The sequence below is a fragment of the Polypterus senegalus genome, chromosome 6 (genome assembly GCF_016835505.1).
Source record: "Polypterus senegalus isolate Bchr_013 chromosome 6, ASM1683550v1, whole genome shotgun sequence".
Taxonomy (NCBI): domain Eukaryota; kingdom Metazoa; phylum Chordata; class Cladistia; order Polypteriformes; family Polypteridae; genus Polypterus; species Polypterus senegalus.
Window position 1 is genome coordinate 20,413,947 of NC_053159.1, and position 20,679 is coordinate 20,434,625.

The window sequence follows — 20,679 nt, forward strand, 5'->3', positions numbered from 1 at the left end:
TCTGGCAATGTCAACACCCATTAAAACTGTTTTGGACTGATTTTTGTGTGAATATCTATCTGCCTTTCCTGAGTGAAGGGTGATGGCCAAGTGAGAGTGTACTGTTTGTAAGTCCTTCATCTGTTGGCAAGCAGGTGACCTGAGGCTGCCTTTTAATTGGCTGTTTTCAGATTTTTCCAGGGACGCAGCTACCACCAGGTGGAATCTTCCAGATTTACATAAAGTACGTGCGCAAGTATAAACAGTACAATACTTGCGTAGCAGTAGCGTCTCCTGGAGCATGTGTCACGTCGCATGAAGTATAAACCTGGCCTTACAGATTCTGTTCTATTGGTGAACAAATTAGAAATGCCACTACAGTTTACCTCAGCAATGGCAGGCTGCATGCAGCTGGGATAACAGCCCATGGTCAGCTCCAAGTTTACTATCGGTAAGAGAAGTAACATGGACGCCTCCCCATTTTCTTGCAGAACCTTGGTTAGATAAGAACATTCCCTAACCCCTCAGTTATTTTTAGTATTAATAAACTACCACAAGGTAGTTTCAGTGAGATAATTCAAACTTTATTTAATGTAAGCCTAACAAAAATCATTTCATTTCAAATCGATTTCTTTCAACTCGTGCTGCATTTGCAGATGCTCGAGCTTCTTCAGTCGCTTGTGCACGGCTGGCACGATGTCTGTCAACGTTAGTAGCTTTCTGTAGCGCATGTTCTTCATCTGTCCTTTGTGTCCGATTTCTTTCAGCGTTAGTAGCATTTGTAGACGTACGCTGCTCATACGTTTGTTGTGCTCGTTGTGTATGTGTGGTCGCATTAGCAAGTCTACGTTCTGCGTCAGTCATGTGACTTTGTTTCCTACACATCCTTCCCGCGGCCGCTGCTCGAGGTACTGCTGCGAACACCATACATATGGATAGTATCAAATTATATATAAGGATTGGCACTTTACTTGCATCAATTAGGGCTCTGTTCGTGCATTCACATGTACTTTAATAAAATGATTATTCACAGAAACCAGATTTGTAAAATGCCATGTAAACCCTTATTTAGGTTATTGGCCTCTAAAAAAACCTGATTTAGCAGAGGTAGATTTCTCTGCAGATAATCAGATTTTGTGGCCATGTAAGCTCTAACCGGGTTAATGTGAAGGGTTTTGTAGTCTGCACATGTCAAGCATTTGATTTCAGCAGCCACGGGTAGAAGATTCCATGAAATACTTTTCTACAAATAAATGGTTGGGTAATCGCTTTATTTTTTCTCCCAGATTAAGTAGTGCGTCTTAGTATTTCAAAAACCACTAAACTTACAGTATGTCGATGAGCTAAATGTACAGTGCAAAACCCGGCATCACAATCTCAAGACCATGTTAAAAGATAATGTGTGTTACAGAGTCCAATTAATTTTTCAAGTAATGAATAACCTACTACAACACTCATCTTACTGAAGAAAAAAATCCCTGTGCTGGTATTATTGCAGAACTGGTTGTACGGCAAGAAGCACAAGTCACGTACCGGTATGACGCTCCTCTGCAGGGCTCAGTCACACAGCCAAGCAGACAAGCGTGCGTTGTGACTAATCTAATAACAGAATCTGATACAATAAAGCATCAATTTGACTAAACATATTTATAAAACACAAGAAAACGATCATAGGCGTCATTCTTATTTTCTGAATCACTGCGGACAGCGATGATGATGTGCAACTCTTTTTGGCGCAGATTAAAGACGTCGGAGCATTTTACCAAAGGAGAACTCCAGAGGATCACTTGTAAATGTAAATGTGGATCATTAAGAAATGAGGCTTCTGCCTTAACCGTGTTATTCACCTTCTTGGTTACATGTGTGCATGTATATACACTGCTTAACTAAGCACGCATTTGAACATTTCCTCCTTAATGTTGATAACATCTGAAAAAGGTTTGATGATAAAGAAAATAAAAATCTTACCAAACAGGCAAAACTGGTCCAACAACCCCAATCAAGGAAAAAAAAAAAAGCAAAAATAGAAAAAATGTATAGACGGGCAGAAACATTACTTATTTTTTGCTTGACTCTATTTTTGTTGCCAATCATGTTGTTAGTTAAGAAACAGAGAGGTCCATAAAAGATCTCAGAATTTTTGATTTATTATGTTGCAGTTCAGCATTTTAGAAAATCAAAATTTTTTCATATTATTTTTCAACCACACACAAAAAAAAAAATACAATAAGGCACTTGCTGGCATTTCAACATACATACAAAATTGGACATTTTACAGTGAAAGGTCAATTAACATCCATGAATGAAAATTATTTGATAAAAGTCGCTCGTTTGTTGTGAAAGTAAAAGAACAAACAGAAAAGGACACCAGTCTCTTAGTCTCAGAGACAAACCTTACAAAGTGGGTCAAACTGGCCTTTGTTATGTGGTCTTTAGATGATGAACCACCCTGGGATGGAAAAAAAAAAATCAGCCCTCCAGTGCTGATCCAAAAGCTTTTTTATATAAATCTAAATTTTCTAACACATTGCAGTTTTTTGAGGCTTATTGAGTCCATCTTATCTGTGAAACTTTCAGTTTATTCAAGTGAAATCCATCAATGGACTACTAAAAGTTACTTTAAATTAAACTCATGTCATTTAGTCTGTAATCATTATGCCTCAAAGATGTTTTCAACTTATTTGTTCTGCGTATTTCCCAGTGCATCTCCTATAAACTTTACAAAATAAATAAAATTCTTAAGACCATATAACATTAGACAACTTTGCCATCAATTTTCAGCCATTTCTGTCATTTAAATAATCATAGACAGCTGGAGGCAAACATCCAGTCTGACATACCCAGCAACTCAGTCTAACTAGTCCATGACTTGTCCTGACAAAATTAAACAGGTTTTAGGTTGTCTTTAGTAGTAGGGGTGGGCTTTGTGTGCATGAGAACCGACAACCAATGACTGCAAGGGAACAGGAGTATTTTGGACCTCACAAACAGAAGACAAGCTAGTTTGTCTGATGTCTGTGCTAGAAGATTGGCATAAAGTTGTTTAATGTGAAATGCCCAGCAATTTTCAGTCAGGTAAATTGACATGGTCGGTCAAAGAGATCGGCAAGTCTGACATCCCCAATGATTAGAAGTAATGTAATGCGACACTGGCCTTAGCAGTAAACACAGGAAATGATCATTTCGTCATTCTATAAATGGCTTACTTACTCTGACTTAAACACATTCAACATTTTGACTTAAGTGAGTTAGTGAAAGCCAGTGTCAGAGGAAGGATTTAATTGCTCAAAATCTCCAAGCTGTAACAGTAAAGATAATTTTACCAGCCGAATGCCCAAAAAACAGAACTAAACTCAAGGTTAGCATATAGTCTCATGGAAAGGGACCTCAAAAGTTGGAATGCAATTAAAAATTAATTAAGGTTTATGCACAAGTTTCTTCCAGCAATAGACAATTATGCTACCAACTTTTCATATTTGTCTGTATTTAGCTGAAGATTATTGTATTATTTTTATTAAACTATGGCCCCTGCTTGTTAAGCAAAGGGACATGGTGACTGACAATGTGTCCAGTGATGCATCACAAGGCTGAACATTTGATTCACTTTAAGGTGACAAAAAGTAATGGCTAAATAGCTTTGCATTTGTATTTAATTTCTTTTACAACATTCCCTAAATTTCTGATTGAAATTTCTCATCACCTTTTTATTTTAAAGAAAATTCTTTGCACATTTTTTAATTTGCAATTTACTAAGAGAGCTTTTTGTATACCCCTCTCCTAAAAGAGAAGACACTTCATCACGATGGGTTTCTAAAACTTTACTGAAAACAGAGATATACAGATGGCTACCCACTCAGCCAGTGAACTCGTACCAACTCATATAAACTCTACAAAAAAGTGCAACTGATCTCGTTACAGCGAAATATGTGATGAGGTGATGAACAGTAGACTCAAAATCAGGCACACAGACAGGTTTGCCAGCCTGTAAAAAAGTTTCTTCCAATATGGACACACTAGGCATTGTTTACTGGCTGACACTTCTTAAAGCATCAGCCATGAGTGAACATCTCTGTTGTGTGTGGCAGACAGAAACTGGCTCAGTCTAAGCACAAGAACAGATGTCCAAAAAAATGAAGGCTGCTTTGTATTCCAGAGTTAATATGGTGAGCACCGTGAAGAGCACAGAACATATTACATAACTACAATCTAGAGGACAAGGGCTCACGGAGTATGTCCTACTTTATAATTATGAGACTACGCAAGAATAAATAAGAAAGGTTTGGCAAAAGCTAAGCAAAATTTCTTTATCTTTACAAAAGTATTGTATATCATTAATTGGGATCAACGCTACGTTTTACTCTGCACTGCACTGGCACCCAGCCCTGGGCAGCTCCAGGATTTCCTAGCTAAGACCACGGAGACCCTGACTTCAACTAAGCAGATCTGAGTATGTTATACAATATTTTGCTGACTATGAAGATAACATCCTGCTAAAACCATATTGTCCAAGTAAAAATATGTTGGTAAAGGTCTTGGGTTGAAATAAAGATCAGGAAATGCAATAAACAAAAAAAAAAAAAAGCACTACAGATGAGAGATGAATGTTACAGATACGTCATAAATCAGGAAAATCTACATGTGTGGCAAGTGACAGACAGTCAGTTAAACTCTTCCTCATGGCTTGAAATTGATAGAAAACACTTAAGAATAACTTTGTAAATGTTATAAAAAGCAGATCTTATAAAAGTATAAGAAAATCTTATAAATACATATGTGGTCCAAGTAGTACAGCATTTGAAAACTTCTCTGTAAGTGACCGTCAGCTAAAGTAAACTTCACAGTTTGAAATTAAGATTAAGCTAAGAATGATTCATTAGCAGCACAACAGAGACAGACAATCTATCATTTATAAAAAAAAAAAAATACAACAAGAAGCATTTCAAACACCTGATCCCATTTGAAGTATATTTATAATAAGCTAAAACAGACAGAAAATGAACTCCTATGAACTAGTTTTACATATAAAAAAAATCTCAACCATTTTGATCATGAAAGTTCAGAAGACACTGCAGCTTCTTTGGACTGCAACTCGCACCGCAGCTACAGTGGAGTGGAAGCCAAAGTAGCTCTTAAATTCACTTCTGCGGGGCCTAATTGCCCAACCTTTTGATCCCAACCAACTCATGGTTGGCATTTTTTATTAATTTTTTTGTGAAATTTTCCTGAATAAATATTTACAAAGTATGCAACTATTTAGGGACTTTGGGAACTAAGGAGTCTGAATTCAATATTGGCTTTTTGTTATATGGTGAATCAAAAAACCAACATTAATTGGAATTCAATAACCATTAATGTATTTCACACCTTTTTAAGTCATTATTATTATTTCACACACCTATTTAAGTCATTATTTTCTAGTGAGCACATGACTGTGCGTGACATTGAAGTAGTAGCATTTTTAATTTTTAACAATACTAATGACATTATTATTGGGTATAAACAAGGAAGTATTCTCCACAAAAAAATTAAAAATTACAAAAATACATGACGTTCTAAATTTCCTACGAATGTCAATCTCACACTACTATGCTTTTCTGAACATAGACTTGAGAAAAAAAGAACATCATCAAGATCAGTTAATAAGTAAGATGACTTGACGACTGTAAAACTGTTTGGTACAAAAACCTGCGGCCACAAGGGACCTCCAGGACTGAACTTGAGGACTGCTGTTGTATAGCACCATAATACGGGTACTGATAAAATGGATTTCACACTCGCCTTATGGCTTGAACTTTAACCTATTCTTAATAACCTCAACTGCAACGTAAAAGTAATGCTAATTATAGATAAACAAATAGATTCATATTTTACAGTAATATCGCTGCATTTTTATACATTCTGTGTATGTACATTCATTTTTTAAACCTTCTATAAGCAAAGGGTCTATTTTGGTTTACATGCGTAGCGTGTACACAAACCCTTTAAAGTATTCAAGTTTGCATAAATTTACATAAAAATATAAAACTAATGTAAGCTTACACAATAAACATTATTTCTTCATTAATGAGAGCCTTTTCCATATGGAGGACAGCTTTTAAAAAGGAGGCAAAACTCATTTTAAACTATATAGCAATTATTAGTAAGAAGAGTATGGATTCTTAATGTTTTGTTCATTTTACATTCCTGGTTGCAGCGACTGGTCAAGGTGAAACACAGCTCTTTTGATCAACCAGGAAAAGAAATAGTTAAAATTGTCACAGCCTGATGAAACTGTGAATTACAAAGTCCATAGTAGTAGGACACCAAAATACAACGTTATTGTGATATTTATTGTGATAACTCCATGATTGTACAATATTACTTTAATATGTGATGAGATAATGCTACAACGTTTTCAAGTGTTTATGACTGTGGTATGTATTGAAAATTATTTCTTCCCTGTGATGGGCTGGCACCCTGTCCAGGGACCATCTCTGCCTTGCATCCTATGCCTGCTGGGTTAGGCTCCATCTCTCCAAGGACTCTGCTCAGAATGAAGCAGACTTTATTGGTGTGGTATTACTTCGCTTGGTATCACATCCCATTGGAATAATTTCACTTTGATAAAACTAATAGGAAAAACACTAATTCAACTGCAGAAAAAGCACTTAAGTATCTCAGACAGTTCCTTAAGGCCAATTACTGTACAGTAAACAGCAGCTGAATATGAAGAGAGTCTTTATTTCTGTATTGCAGCTTTAAGAATTTGATTTTCCTAAAATACTGCTTGCAAACTGCATGTTTTATACGAAGCTCTGTGTAAAATTATGATACCTAGGGAAAAGCTCTAAGCTCTATGTAAAAGTATGAAAACCAAAATGTACCCAAATACTCAGCTTAAGTATGGACGGAGTCTTTTATCCAAATGTCTGACATTAGCGGCCATTATTGCTCCTGCACCAACAAAGAAAAACTGTTGTCAGGGTATTTCTAATTTCATTCAAGGAAGGAAAGTTCTATGTACCTTTTAAAAGGCTATAGAAGCAATGAATTGATAAGTGTCAATATACTGATTAAATAAAACAATGAAAAATATCATAATACTATATTGCATTGCTATTGCTCCCCATACCTACAGTAGTTGTTAGCCAGTAAGCCAACTTCTCCATTAACAACTCAACTACCGCATAACATGGTTGTTATTTACTTGGCTTGTAATATAATGGATGACAAATGTAAAAATGGCTTCATAAAGAATCACTCAGGACAGCGAATATTCATCACTGTTCATTTTTTACATGCTAAGAGGGAAGAAAATAGTAAACTGTACTTGGAGGTAAATGATCCATGTTGTAGCTAGGAATGCTTCATTGTGTTCATTAGGATGAACAGGAGGTCTATGGAAACAATTGCTGAAGTGAGGTGAGATTTAATCAATTCTTTCTTCAAAGATTAGGCAAAAGTAAAATTGAAGAAATTCAGCTGATTCGTCTCATAAAAATCATCACTAATCCTTAGGACAAAAATCTAATTTATAACTATAAAATGAAACACAAGTCAAAACGCTAATTCCTTCTCCAATTGTTTTTGTTTGTTCGTAATAACCATGTGAAAACGCTCATCAAGGTCTTCACACATATCACTGTATACGCCGCCATCTCTTATAGTGCAATTGTGCCAAAGTTAGGTGCCATACAGGTGTGGAACTTTAAATTAAAAAAAAAAAAGTGCAACACAAACAATGATGCAGTGTTTCTGACAAAATAAAGGCTCTGTTCTCTTTTCTCTCCAAATATTGTTAATACCAAGAAATGTAAAATGAGATGTTGAGACCACTGATGACAAATCAACAGCATCTGACAGCACACAAATTAGAATGACTGTGTGTGCCACACTGGAGTTCCTCTGCAGCAGTGTGTTTAAATACACAATCAATCTTTAAACTTCCACACATAAGATTGTGAAATACATTAGACATAAATATGGCATGGGTCATGACCAACCTCATGTCCAAAACTATTGCTGGTCTAAACAGAGCTTTAACCTTGCGTGCTTATGCTTACAAATAATTTCTTTCATTAAAATGTCAAACACAGGACCTGTCTTAACATTTTTTAAGGGAGCACTACTGCTACAAGTTTTATGTTTCGGTATAATTCACAGCTAAAAACCTCATCTGAAATGTAAAAAAAAAATAAAAAAAATAAAGTATAATTATGGCTCAGAGAAAACTTTTTCCTTTATCCAAGAAGAGCATCGTAATCGATATACCAAATAAGCTTTCCACTTGTGGGCTTCACTGCTGTTATTGGCCACTTTTTGGCATCATCTTTTACACGACTTAACTGAGTTATCATTTCATGCTTTGCCTTTCCAGTTATTAAAACCGCTACGTTTTTGGCTTTATTAATGGCCGAGAATGTTAGGCTCATTCTTTGATGTGGTTTTGAAGGGCTTTCTGTCAGCGCTACCAGCTTGTCTTTATGCATTTCAAATTTGCTATTTCTAAACAATGATGCAGTATGCCCATCATCTCCAACACCCAAAAGAATAAAGTCAAAGCTGGTGTCATTTACTAGTTTCAGGATCTCTTTTTCATAGGCCTCTGCACCACTGTCCTCTTCAACACACAGCCTCTGATTCAGGTAGACTGGCATGGGGTGAATATTGTAATATGGGACCTTGATGTACTGCAAAAGGTAGTCATGCAGAGTTTTAAAGTTGGATCCGGGATCATCCAGGGGGACACAGCGCTCATCGACCATCCAGAAATGTGTCTTTTTCCAAGGGAAAGTGTAATGGTGCAAGGCCAACCTTTGAAACAAAGCAATTGGAGTAGAGCCCCCAGAGAGTGCCATATGAAATTGCCCACTGTTTCTAACACTTTCCTCAGCAACTTTTTGTAGATCAGCAGACAATCTTGAAATAAGTTCTTCAGCCCATGCAGAGACCATTTCATTCTGCCGATACTTACCCTGAGTGATCTGAAAGCTATCAACTGAAATTTCATCTTGAATGTTTGACGATATCACCACTGGTTCTTGAATGAAAGAAAGCTCACGGCCTTTAAGCTCAAAGTCCAAAAAATTATTATTGTCATTCCCTCCTGGATAAAGACGGGGCATATGTAGGGATAAACTATGAAGCAATGGTGACCAGAACTTCCATGAGGCCAACAGATTTTCTGTGCTGACAAAACTGTCATGTTTACCCTGAAAGATTAGAGAGATGAGTATTGTATATGGTTCACTCTGTGTGACTGGAGTGTAGATGTAGTACTCTGACAGTGGCTGTCCTAGTAAGGTCAATTCTGGATATTCAGTCACTTCCTTCCAGCCACTAGGTAAAATGGGTTTAAAGAGGCTCTTACTGACCAGAATGGCTGGGTACTGTAAACTTCCATGCCCAAAATAAAAGATCACCTGTCGGAGTTTACAATGCATGGCTTCCTCATTCTGAACACAAAAAGTTGGATTCCTGAAGACAATGCGTGCATAGCCCACACGTTCATCCAGTGACTTTCCTGAAGTCAACAAAAAAGGCACACCATCCCACTGGACATTCTCAATGTAAACTGCAACACCTGGAATGGGGGAGAAAAAATATAATTTTTCAATACAATTAATTATTAATAAAAATAAAAAGACAATTTACTCGTCTACAATCAAGTGAAATCTTACAGTCAGTGATCATTAGTGAAATCTGCTGAATTCGCTTCACCTTGAGTTCAGTGAAGTTGCAGCAAGGTTCAGGAACTCTGCCAAATTCGGTGAAACTCATTGAAGTCAATGGAGAAGGAGGAAATGATACCAGCTTTGAGTGGGTTATAATAGTTCAATGGTGTTTTGTGTGTTCCTGAGGGCTAGCAAAGTATTGCAAACTATGCATGAATGCTTACTATGTTTAAAAATGTAACCTAAGCTGTGAGGCAGCAATGCCAACCACTGCACCACCATGCCTGCCCCAAGATAAAATTAACAGCATATCAGACAAGTAAACTTTCTTTAAGAGAGTGTAAACAGGAACAGGAAAAGGAAGTATGACTTCACTAACTCTTGCCCCCCTAGAATTCGATTGCTGGTACTCACTTCTCTTTGCCAGTACAGTTTTTTTTTTGGTTTTGTTTTTTCCTTGACAATTTTGTTCACTCAATGCCATTGCCCTCAAATACAGTAAGTGCAACACTATAGCACATGAGTTCTTCATTCTGTTTGTATCAGCTACAGAGCACTCTGGGTAGTATTATTAAAGGGGCAGGCTCATGTATTACAAGTAAGTCACATACAAGTCCAGACAAAAAGACATTACCGTTAAATCACAAATAAACAAGATACACCAATACATTTTCAGTTTCCTTCTGTGCATGTGTTTTGCATTTATATGCATTTGCATATCTTCTGTTCGTTCTTAGCTCACGGTATAGCAGCTCTTTTTAAATCCATACCAAAAGAAGAGTTTCATCTGGGATACCAGTTGATCTGGCATACCACCCAATACTAGGATTAGAGTTGTATACTCAGCAGGGCTATCCTAACCAACATTGGGTACTACTGTGGTGTCAATTCACATCATGGGCCACTGGGATTATTTAAAAAAAAGCCAGCTGCCTGGTGAACTTTCAGGAAAATATATATTGAACAAGGTCACCAGTTAGCCAACCAAATTGACTGCAGTTAACGCTTTGGCAAATTCCATCAATCAAGAATAATGATCACGTAACGAGTACAATGATAAAAACACCAACTCCATCCATTTTACTATTTTCACCTTTAGAACTGTAATAACTTGATTTAAGTATGTATAACATAAATGGATTTCCCCAACTTCTCCATTTATTTAAACTGCATAACCTTATTCTATCTGAAAATCACAACAATAAGAAATATAAGTCGTCATGTGTTCCTCGCCCAAAAGATTTACTCAACTGTGGTTTTTCAATATCAACCGTCACAGCTAGCATGAACAAATCCTAGCATCCTTTATATCTTTATGTGGAGGCAATTAGAAATAAGTCTAGGCAAGTGGGACGCTGAAAACCAACCATAAACTAATCAGAGCGTGCATTTCTTGAAAGAATCCTCTTTACATGCCAATTTAAACTATATTTAAAATACCACTGAAGAACATTTTTCACTTCCTTAACAGTCAAATTAGTTTTGCTCTTAGCAACTCTACTCATCTTTGGGGTTGTGCTAATGAAACAGACTGGGAACAGGAGGACACACACTTAAAAACATGGATTGAAAGGCTGCAGGGTATAATTTGAAAAAGTGGTGTTCATGTAATAATTTTCGGGGTTCTTTAATTTAGTAAATCTTTTGATTAGAGGACTGGCACAAAATCTTACGTGATGAAAAGACGTGAAAGGTAATCGCAAAAAAGAGTACATGAATCATAAAAACAAAACACAAATCGCATGACAGAGCAAAGCTCAATTCTTTCTCAGATAAGTTATCACTCCCATAAGTATTTTCATGCCTTAATTACCATGTGACTCATGACTATGAGCTTCACACATTAAAATTCTGCCTACTGATTCAGTTTAGCCATGCTAGATAGCAGTTCAAATACCAAAGCCCATCAGCTTTTAAACTAAACTTTTTTTTAATCTTTTCATATGCCTTTTGGTCGAGTGCATACCAATTACATAACATTCTGTGCTGTACTTTAGCTAGGGAAAAACTGACAGAAATTTAAAATGTTATGTTGTTTTGGGAATTTTATAACTTTATGTTATCAGAGCTGGGTTTTATGGGATATAAACTAAAAACAAATTTATCCAGTCATTTATGTTCCTAAATAAATGGATAATCATAGTAAATCTCCAAAGATCAACAAGCACTGCTCCTAATTAAAAAAAAAAAAATGTAGTTCATCATTTACCTCTATGCACATTCTGATGGAATCTGGTATTGTGAATGCTTGTAGTGTACTCATGACTTCCACCTCTTACAAGAAACTAATTTATGCTCTTTCGTGGATAAAATGATAATATTCTCCCCCATTCAACTATGAATAGAATTAACCTTTCTTGGTAATTGCTCAGGGTCACACTCCCCTCACAGCTCTTATCCTCTCTGGGACAGCATATGCAGGACATGAACTTGGGCCAGTGGTTTGTACAGCAGCACTCCCAGCCCTCTGTGTTAAGGGACAGCCCAACAGCTGATCATGTAACTAACTGAAGAGGACTAAGCAAAGACAGATTCTTTCTTTCAGCCTAGTAGCACTTGCCCATTATGTTGCAGTGATCTATATCTCTCTATTATAATAAAATAAAAAAAAATAAAACTTGGGTCGAGATGTGATCTTCTCGGAAGACACTTTGACATCCTGCGAGAGAAAAGGACAGCTGCTGTACAGGCTTTTAAATGATCAACGTGCAGCACGACAAGCAGAACACACAGCTTGGCAGCAGCAAGCCAGCAGCTGATCCGTCCGAATCTCCTTAGCGTGCGTTCAGCATCCACCCCCTCTCTTCATAACGTGAGCGGCTGGTGCGTAGCGCTGGGAAGGGCATGGGCAAGAGAAGCGAGGCAGTTGCTGTACAGGCTTTTAAATGATCGGCATGCAGCTCGGTGCATTCAGCAAAACATGAGTGGCAGAGGCACAAAGTGAGCACCCCTAGTTTTCACTAAGAACAAGGGAAGTACAATATCTATATTAGTCTTCAGAAGACTTCATGCTAAAATTTTGCTGTATAAGGTGATGCACATACTCACCTGCAAATGTGGCGGTGTTGCTCACATAGTCCACTGTCTTATTTAACTCCGCCTTAACTTCAGAATTAAAATTCTGGTATTGCCCAACCACTGCACTCCTCCGGGAAAGGTCTTGTAAATTGGTATACAATTTGAGTTTCTTTCCGAGGACCTCTTGTGGGTCATTTGCATTATAGGGAATTTCCATGGCAATAAGCATCAGGATCTCCGTTAGATGATTCTGAATAACGTCTTGAATAACACCATACTGATTATAAAATTGTGCCCGACCTTTAAAGAAAAAAAGGGAAAAAAAAAAAACATTCAGAGTAAAGTCACAATGTTTTTATTTCAGCAATGATTTTGTTGCCCAAAAGTGAAAGCAGTTTATTAAATTCACCCAGGTTGTTGACAACCCTATTTAAACTAACAATTTATCTCTATGGGACATGCACCTTCAACACCTAAAAGGAAGCAGCACAGTGACCTTAGGATATGTGCGACACCAGTAATAATTACTTGTTCTCTTTAAATAATAAGAGAATTTCATGGGGAATAAATTAGGAGCTATAAAGAACTTGCAAGACAGATGTATAATGTGTACTAGACTAAAAACTCCAGCACTAACAAAGGGGCATATAAGAGCATGAGTGCAACAGTTAAAAATGATATTAGGAAAGTTAAAAGGCAGCTGGAGAGAAATATTGCAAAAAAGACAAACCCAAAGGGACAATTTCAATATTTTATAAAGGTGAAGGCAGAGGTGAGGAGAATTAGGAACAATAAAGGCAAACTAAAAGATACAGACAGTGAAATGGCAAATGCTTTGAAAATATGTTTTTCTGTTGCTTATATGTGTGAAGAAATTGATAAACCACAAAAAGTAACAGTATTACTAAAAAGGTTATTTATTATCTGGAAAAGTACTGATTAGACTAATCAGACTTAACCTCTTTAGCGTTAGACCCGAGCGTCATTCGGGAAACTGCATAGATGCATATTGTGCAAGCGTTAGACCCGGGGATTACTTGGGCTATAAAAGTGGCAACAGCATTAATGCCGAGTGTTCGTTAGGAAATGGGATAGGCGTGTCTTGTATAAGTGATAAGCCGTTACCCAGGGAACGGTCTTTTTCCTAGCCTCGTAATGGTGTCTCGTAAGAAACGTTTTTCAGCAGCCCAGGTGTTGCATGCTCTTAACAGTGATATGAGCAGTGATGACGAAGTGAATACAGTATGTCTTCAGGCAGTGGAACTGAAACAGACAGTGAAACTGAAAGTTATTCTGATGAATCTGAAAGCGATGCTCATGTCAATCACACTTGTGCGGTGTGCATTTCAAAAGCCGGAAAGAAAATCTACAAGGAATCGAGCAAGTCCAGAGGAGTATTAGCCAGTAAGCTGGGATTGACAAGTATGAACTACAAGAAGAAACTGAAGGAACTAAACTTTCTTAGTTTAAGCAGAACAAATTAAGTGTTGGTACAATCAAAATTTTGAACATTATGAGGGGAATTAGTACAGTGTATTCCAGCTTTTACTTTAAAATCAATTCTTCAACAAAAACACCGGGACACAAAGGAAACTTAAAGAGCATCTTTAACACCAAAGTTAGAATGTTTCTTCATACAAAGAACCAGCAGGACTTCAGCAACCTTCAAAGCTTAATTTGATATTATTTTGGAGAATGTAGGGGAGCAAAACTGGCAAACTTTATGGGATGAATGGCATGTTGTCACAGTTGTCCTAACATCAGCTAGGCTGTGGAAGTACTGCCCTGTTACATTTTTAACTGCTTTTTCACCTATAGGGCTCATGATGTAGTGCTATACACTCAATAGCAACAAGTGACAGTTTAGCAACAACTCTGGGTGCAATACCATTGCACTGCATGACACAAACTACCACAAACATTACTTTTATAATAACATTCTCAAAACTGTTTAAACCAATAACTGATCTCATGGAGCACACCGCAGTAGCAAGCCATTCATTGCAGAGCCCACTAATGCCCAGATTCACATATGGCCAATCACCAATCAGTCTTGCACACACAGCTTTAGCAATAGGAGGAGCGATTCTAAAATTCTCCCTAGTGTGTGTGTGTGTGTGTGCCCTGCGGTGGGCTGGCGCCCTGCCCGGGGGTGGTTTCCTGCCTTGCGCCCTGTGTTGGGTGGGATTGGCTCCAGCAGACAGACCCCTGTGACCCTGTAGTTTGGATATAGCGGGTTGGATAATGGATGGAAAACTGGGGTAACCACAGATAAACCCATGCAAGTATGGGAAGAATATACAAAACCAATATTAACAAAACTAGCCACAGGATTCAAACTCAAGATGCTGGATTCATAAGGTAGTAATGCAGATGTGCTTTTCTCTTCCTTTTCACGGAGTAAATGTCCTTCCATATTATTACAAAGTGTTCCTAAAGTATGCATTTTATGAAAATGACAGTCATAAATGAGCAATTTGGATAGGAATGAATAACATCCATGCATACTAAACAACAGATGATGACTGAAATACAGATACTTACAGCATGAAATCTTGGGCCGAACTTAAACTGGGCTTTACACTTGCAGTCTGGAGTGCCTAAATAACTAAATGGGAAAGTGAACTTAATTCTACATACATCTCCTTTAAGGAGATTGAAGGAAAAAAAAAATGAAGCACTAAACGTTCTCTTAAACTACTCACAACTGGTAGACTAAGTTTTGGGCGATTAATTAGGAGGTAAATTTGATGCTTTTTTCAAGCAAAGTGCTATATAGAAAAGGTTTAGTAAAACATTAACTTGGAACAAACATAACATTGCTAAACTGAAACAAAATAACACATGAACAGTAAGGTAGAGACAAGAAAACAATCTGATGCTTTTAGCAGCATAGGCTGAAGACCACAGAATCACAACCATCAAAAGGTGCTAAAAAACACTGATGAGAACATGGTTCACCTCTTATTTAGAGAAAGTGAAACAATCAATAAATAAATAAATGTAAAATGATTATAAAAAAGGGATATCTTGGCTACTCAGTCCCATCCTGCTCTTTACGTAACTTCACAGAAAAGCCACTCAATGAAAGTATAACAGCCGAAACACTGCCAATATTGCCTGGATTCATCCAATAAGATATGTAAAAAAAAACAAAACAAAAAAAAACAACAAAGATGCACTCTAAACATGTTTCATTTCATTTACTCTTCCTTCTTCTGTAATATCATAATTGTAAGAAATTCCTTTCAGTAGATCACCACGGTAGGTGCTGAATATTCAAAAATGTCCTGCTGTGATGGCCTCGAGGCTTTTCTGGCAGGAGGTCTATTGATTGCATAGTTTGCCAAAGGTGCCATCTGCTGGCAATTACTCTAGGGTTGTCTCCGTCAACAGCTACGGACATTCTCAATTCAATAAAATAATAAAATCGATAAACATGTGTAACTCAAAAAAAAAAAAAAAAAAATAGTAGTATACGGAAGTAGCAGTCTTATTAGACCCCAAATGCTTTTTACAGTATTCAGGCAAATACTACCAAAAGACAGAATGGGCAAGACTAAAGTTTTAATGGCTTGGCATATGACACAATATTTATTGGGTGACTCATGCACTAGAATGGGTGCCATTTCTGCTAAGTGTTCAAACTCACATGTCATGAGTGTTTCAGGAATGGGTCACCAAGGGGAAACAAAAAAGTAATATGCAGGTGTGTGACCTGTCCTGAATAACAATGAGCTACATTTATCAAACATTAGCTGTGTGTGATAGTGTTGCACAGAAAGGCTTATCAGAATGTATACCTTCTTGCTTATGTGGTCCAGCAAGGGAAAAAAAACGTACAGTTGATGTGTGCTGGAGAACTCAAACACTGGAGGATATCACATGTTGGAAATGAACAACACTGACTGGAAGATCACAATACGTAGCTTTTCTATGACATTGCACCTGAGTGTACAAGTTTAGAGTTCAGCAAAACCTAAAGTCAGTAGTACATTTCTTCTTTTTTTTTTTTATTAGTGTTTGTTTTGGACATTTTCGTAATTAAGATAATTCAGTTTTACAATCCACCACACTTTGTTTAAATTTATCCACCACCTATACATTATCATAGAAAAGCATTTTCTCCCAACCCTTTATCAAATCAAATTACTTTAACAAGCACATTTAAAACAGCTGCACCAAAGTGCTGTACAAAGTAAAACAAAAATAAAAGTGAGGTCTCCAAACCTTTGAGCTTTAAAGAACATGACAACTTCCAGGCCATAGCAAAGCAAAAACATTATTCAATGTCTCCAAAAGCCAAAGAAAACAAGATGCGTCTTTACAGAGGATTTAAATGTCAGGACAGCTGAAGCAGTTCTGCCAAATAAAGCCAACTCATTCGATAGTTTTGGAGCAGCAACCGAAAAAAAGCTTGATCATCTTTTCTTATGAGGAGAGAACATGTCATAGTTAAGAAAATTTGGAAGATGATCTCAGTGATCTGGTGGAAAAATATAGAATAAGAAATTCTGAAATAAATGGAGAAGCGAGGCTATTTTGTGCTTTAAAAACAAAAAGAAGCACTTTAAACATAATCCTGAGCCTGTCGGGCAGCCAATGAAGAGACGCCAAGGTAGTTACCTCTTGTGGGAACCTGCATTTTGAACTAGCTGAAGATGACATGGGGAAGCCTGACTGACTCCAAGACATAAAGAAATGTAATAATCTAATTAACTGGAGATACAGTAAGTGCATGGATGACGGTCTCTAGGTCTTCATTAGGTAAGAAGAGCTTGACTTTGGCTAGGTTTCTGAGATGATAGAAACATCCACGCCCATAGCATTTATCTGAGGGAAGAATCAAAAAACACCCTCAGGTTTTTAATATACGTTTCAATTGGGGGCAGGATGGTAAGAGGGCCAAGATTATTAGCAAGGCTACTGATGGAAACAGGAGGGTCAAAAAGCAGAACCTGCCTTATTCTTATTTAACTAAAGTAAGTTATTAGCGACCCAGCACTTAACATCCTTTAAGCAGTCAAGCAGATTGGTTATTGAACCCTAATCAGTCGGCTTCAGGAGAAGATCTAACAGTGTGTCATCAGCATAGCAATGAAGTGCAATATTATGATGTGACCTAGCAGAAGCATGTATAGGGCAAAGAGTGTTGGGGCCAAAATGGGCCCTGGGGAACAACAGAAGAGACTGTAGTAGAAGAGGAGGAAAAAGGCTCTATGTAACATTTGCTCTTTAAATTCCTCTGGCATCTTCATTACCATGTTCTGGAACCATCCATCTCTGTTAACTTTCCTCTGGTCTTTTATTTCCATGTCTCTTTCCAAGATCCTATCTTTGAATATTCCTCGTATACCTCATATTTTTCTCCTCCTAAATCCAGCTGACTCCTTCTCGTAAAGAGCATTTCTTTCTATGCACTATACCAGCAAGCCTGGCTTTAACCTCTAGAAGGAAGTCTGCAGCCCCGCTTCTGCATAACCCTTGAAAATACTCCACATTAATTAATTAATTCATTAATTAATCAATCATTTTTGGTTAACAAGCAGCTTTACTGAAAATAATAAATTTACAAAAATATATAGTAGAGAAGCCAATGATTATTAGACTGACAATTTAACTGAGGAGCTTTCAGCTGACATACAAATGCTTGTAACAAAAACAGAAGTGAAGTGAAACCAAACAAGAAGAAATAGCAGAAAATATTACACTTACACATATTCTGTCTATAAAATTTCTGAACTGGGAAAAAATAGCCATTCATCACTTCATTTAACAAACATGCAGTATTTTCTCTACATGGAATTTAAGGTTTGCAGATTTCTCAGAAACATTTTGTGTTAATAATGATTTGCTGACACCCAGTGGCCTACAAAGGAAAATGTTCAAAAAAGGAAGAAGAAGAAAAAAAAAAAAAGGGGGCCCCACAAGCACACCTTGACTTGAGGAGTAAGGAGAAATATTTGGGTAAAACTAAATACACAATAAATAAATAGTAAAATGGTACACTTATTCCTGAATAGTTCACCAGACTGATGTTAATCTACTCAACTATATTGGCCTCTTTTGTAAGTCACTTTAGGTAAAAGAGATTATTATGCAAATATATGTAAATGTAAAATATGTGATATAAATATTTAAATGTGTTATGAATTATGCAAGTTACCAAGTAGTGTGGTAGACAGTAGGACACTAGGAACATTCAAAGTTCAACTTGATATTATTTTGGAGGAATTAGGTTGATAGGACTGGCAAAATTTGCTGGGCTGAGTGGCTTCTATTGTTAAAAAAATTTCCAGTGCCCTTTCTAATTTGTTTTTTGTTGCTTATTTATGTACTAGCAAAACACCTGCGCTTCGCAGCGGCGAAGTACTGCCTTAAAATTTTTATTAAGAACAAAATTAAACCTTTTTAAAACTGAGGGAAAATATACCAATACTTATTTGTTAAGGATCTCTTTGTATACCACATCGTCAGTTCGGGCATTCGGTTGTAATATGACCAAGCTGTGTGCTGAGCTTACTCTTGAGCATGCAACGTACAGTTGGCCATGTGAACAGTAATCTTGTCTCATATCTCATAGCTTGGATTGCTGCTGTCATAATCGGTTTGAGTTTCATGGTTTGTTTCAATTACGACAGTATTTGCAAGACTTGTGTTGAAGTGACATTCGCCATCTGTCAAGCGTTTTAAGCATACAACCGGTTTCATCAATAACTTCACATCCACATCACTTTTGAGAGTTTAAACATTAATAAACATCAAAGTGTCCACTACTGAAATCGTCATCTGTGAATCTAAGATGTTTAAGGGGCACTGGCGGTTGTCCATAGGTGTAAAATATTTGGCCATTTCGGTACACTTGAAAGCGACAACCGAACATTTCAGCGGCAGCCATTAACTCACATGCAGATGCATAGGTGAAGGGCTTAAGCATTTCACTCTTATAGTGCTCCTGTGTAGTACAATTATCTCCTGTACCGTCATCAGTCCACACCTTGAACCTGTCCCAGTCATTCAATACATTAGACACAATGTTCCTCCGGATATCAAGAGTGAGCCTGATATGGCCGTGCAATATGTAACACAGAGAATGGAAAAGGCAGGTTCCATCTCCGGGCATGGAAACCACTCTGTAAGTGACAGTTCTTTGATCGATGGTGATCACCTCGATAGCCATGTTAATGGGGATACGGTTGGAACGATAAAGGAAATGGGTACCTGAACAATGTAAAGTAAATCTAAAATACCTACACAATAACTATAATCATAATAAACGAACAATAAAACAGCGGAGAAGCCGTGGATTAAATAAAAAGGTTGTAGTTATCAGCAGGGAGACGTGAATTCAGTGGCGGAGCAAGGAACGGAATGTAGCGACCGGAGCGACAGACGGCCTTATATAGGCAGGCAGCCAACAACGTGGGAGGCGTTGGGATGGGGGACCCAACGCTGCCTCACACAGTGACCGAGCTGCAGGCTATGGACGTATATATGTACATAAGTAGGATTGAGTTAGCGTTGGGAACACGCGTACCAAATTTCTTGAAGATGGGCCCATAAGTAACAAAGACCATTGGAAAGTCCAATATGGCAGCCGACAGTAACATCATACCACAGAAATAAGTACGTACATTGGTTTTGGTTAGCGCAGGGAAGCCACCTACCAAATTTCGTGAAGATGGGGCCATAAATAAGAAAGTTCAACATGGCGGACGTTGTCGACCGTTATGACCGTTACGCGTAGAATTTCAAAATGAAACCCGCTTAACTTTTGTAAGTAAGCTGTAAGGAATGAGCCTGCCATATTTCAACCTTCTACCTACATGGGAAGTTGGAGAATTAGTGATCAGTGAGCGAGTGAGTCAGTCAGTCAGTCAGTGAGTCAGTGAGGGCTTTGCCTTTTATTAGTATATATTTAATTACTTCATGATCTATTTATTTCAGTGGCACTGCATGCAACATGAAATATTGTTCGAAATGGAAACTATCATTTTCATTTATCAACGATGAGAGGGCAAGCCCTAGT

At 37.4% G+C, this 20,679-nt stretch overlaps 1 protein-coding gene across 1 annotated transcript in view; it reads right to left on the bottom strand.

Annotated features, from left to right (window-relative positions):
* Positions 1–5,300: 5,300 nt before the first annotated feature.
* Positions 5,301–20,679, bottom strand: part of h6pd (hexose-6-phosphate dehydrogenase (glucose 1-dehydrogenase)) — a 37,624-nt gene continuing 22,245 nt past the window's right edge. Inside the window, exons 4-5 of the mRNA XM_039755520.1 lie at positions 12,681–12,950; positions 5,301–9,541 (exon numbers count right to left, since the gene is read on the bottom strand). Coding sequence (XP_039611454.1) covers positions 8,199–9,541; positions 12,681–12,950 — 1,613 coding nt within the window. The 3' untranslated portion in view covers positions 5,301–8,198. The remainder of the gene's footprint in view (positions 9,542–12,680; positions 12,951–20,679) is intronic.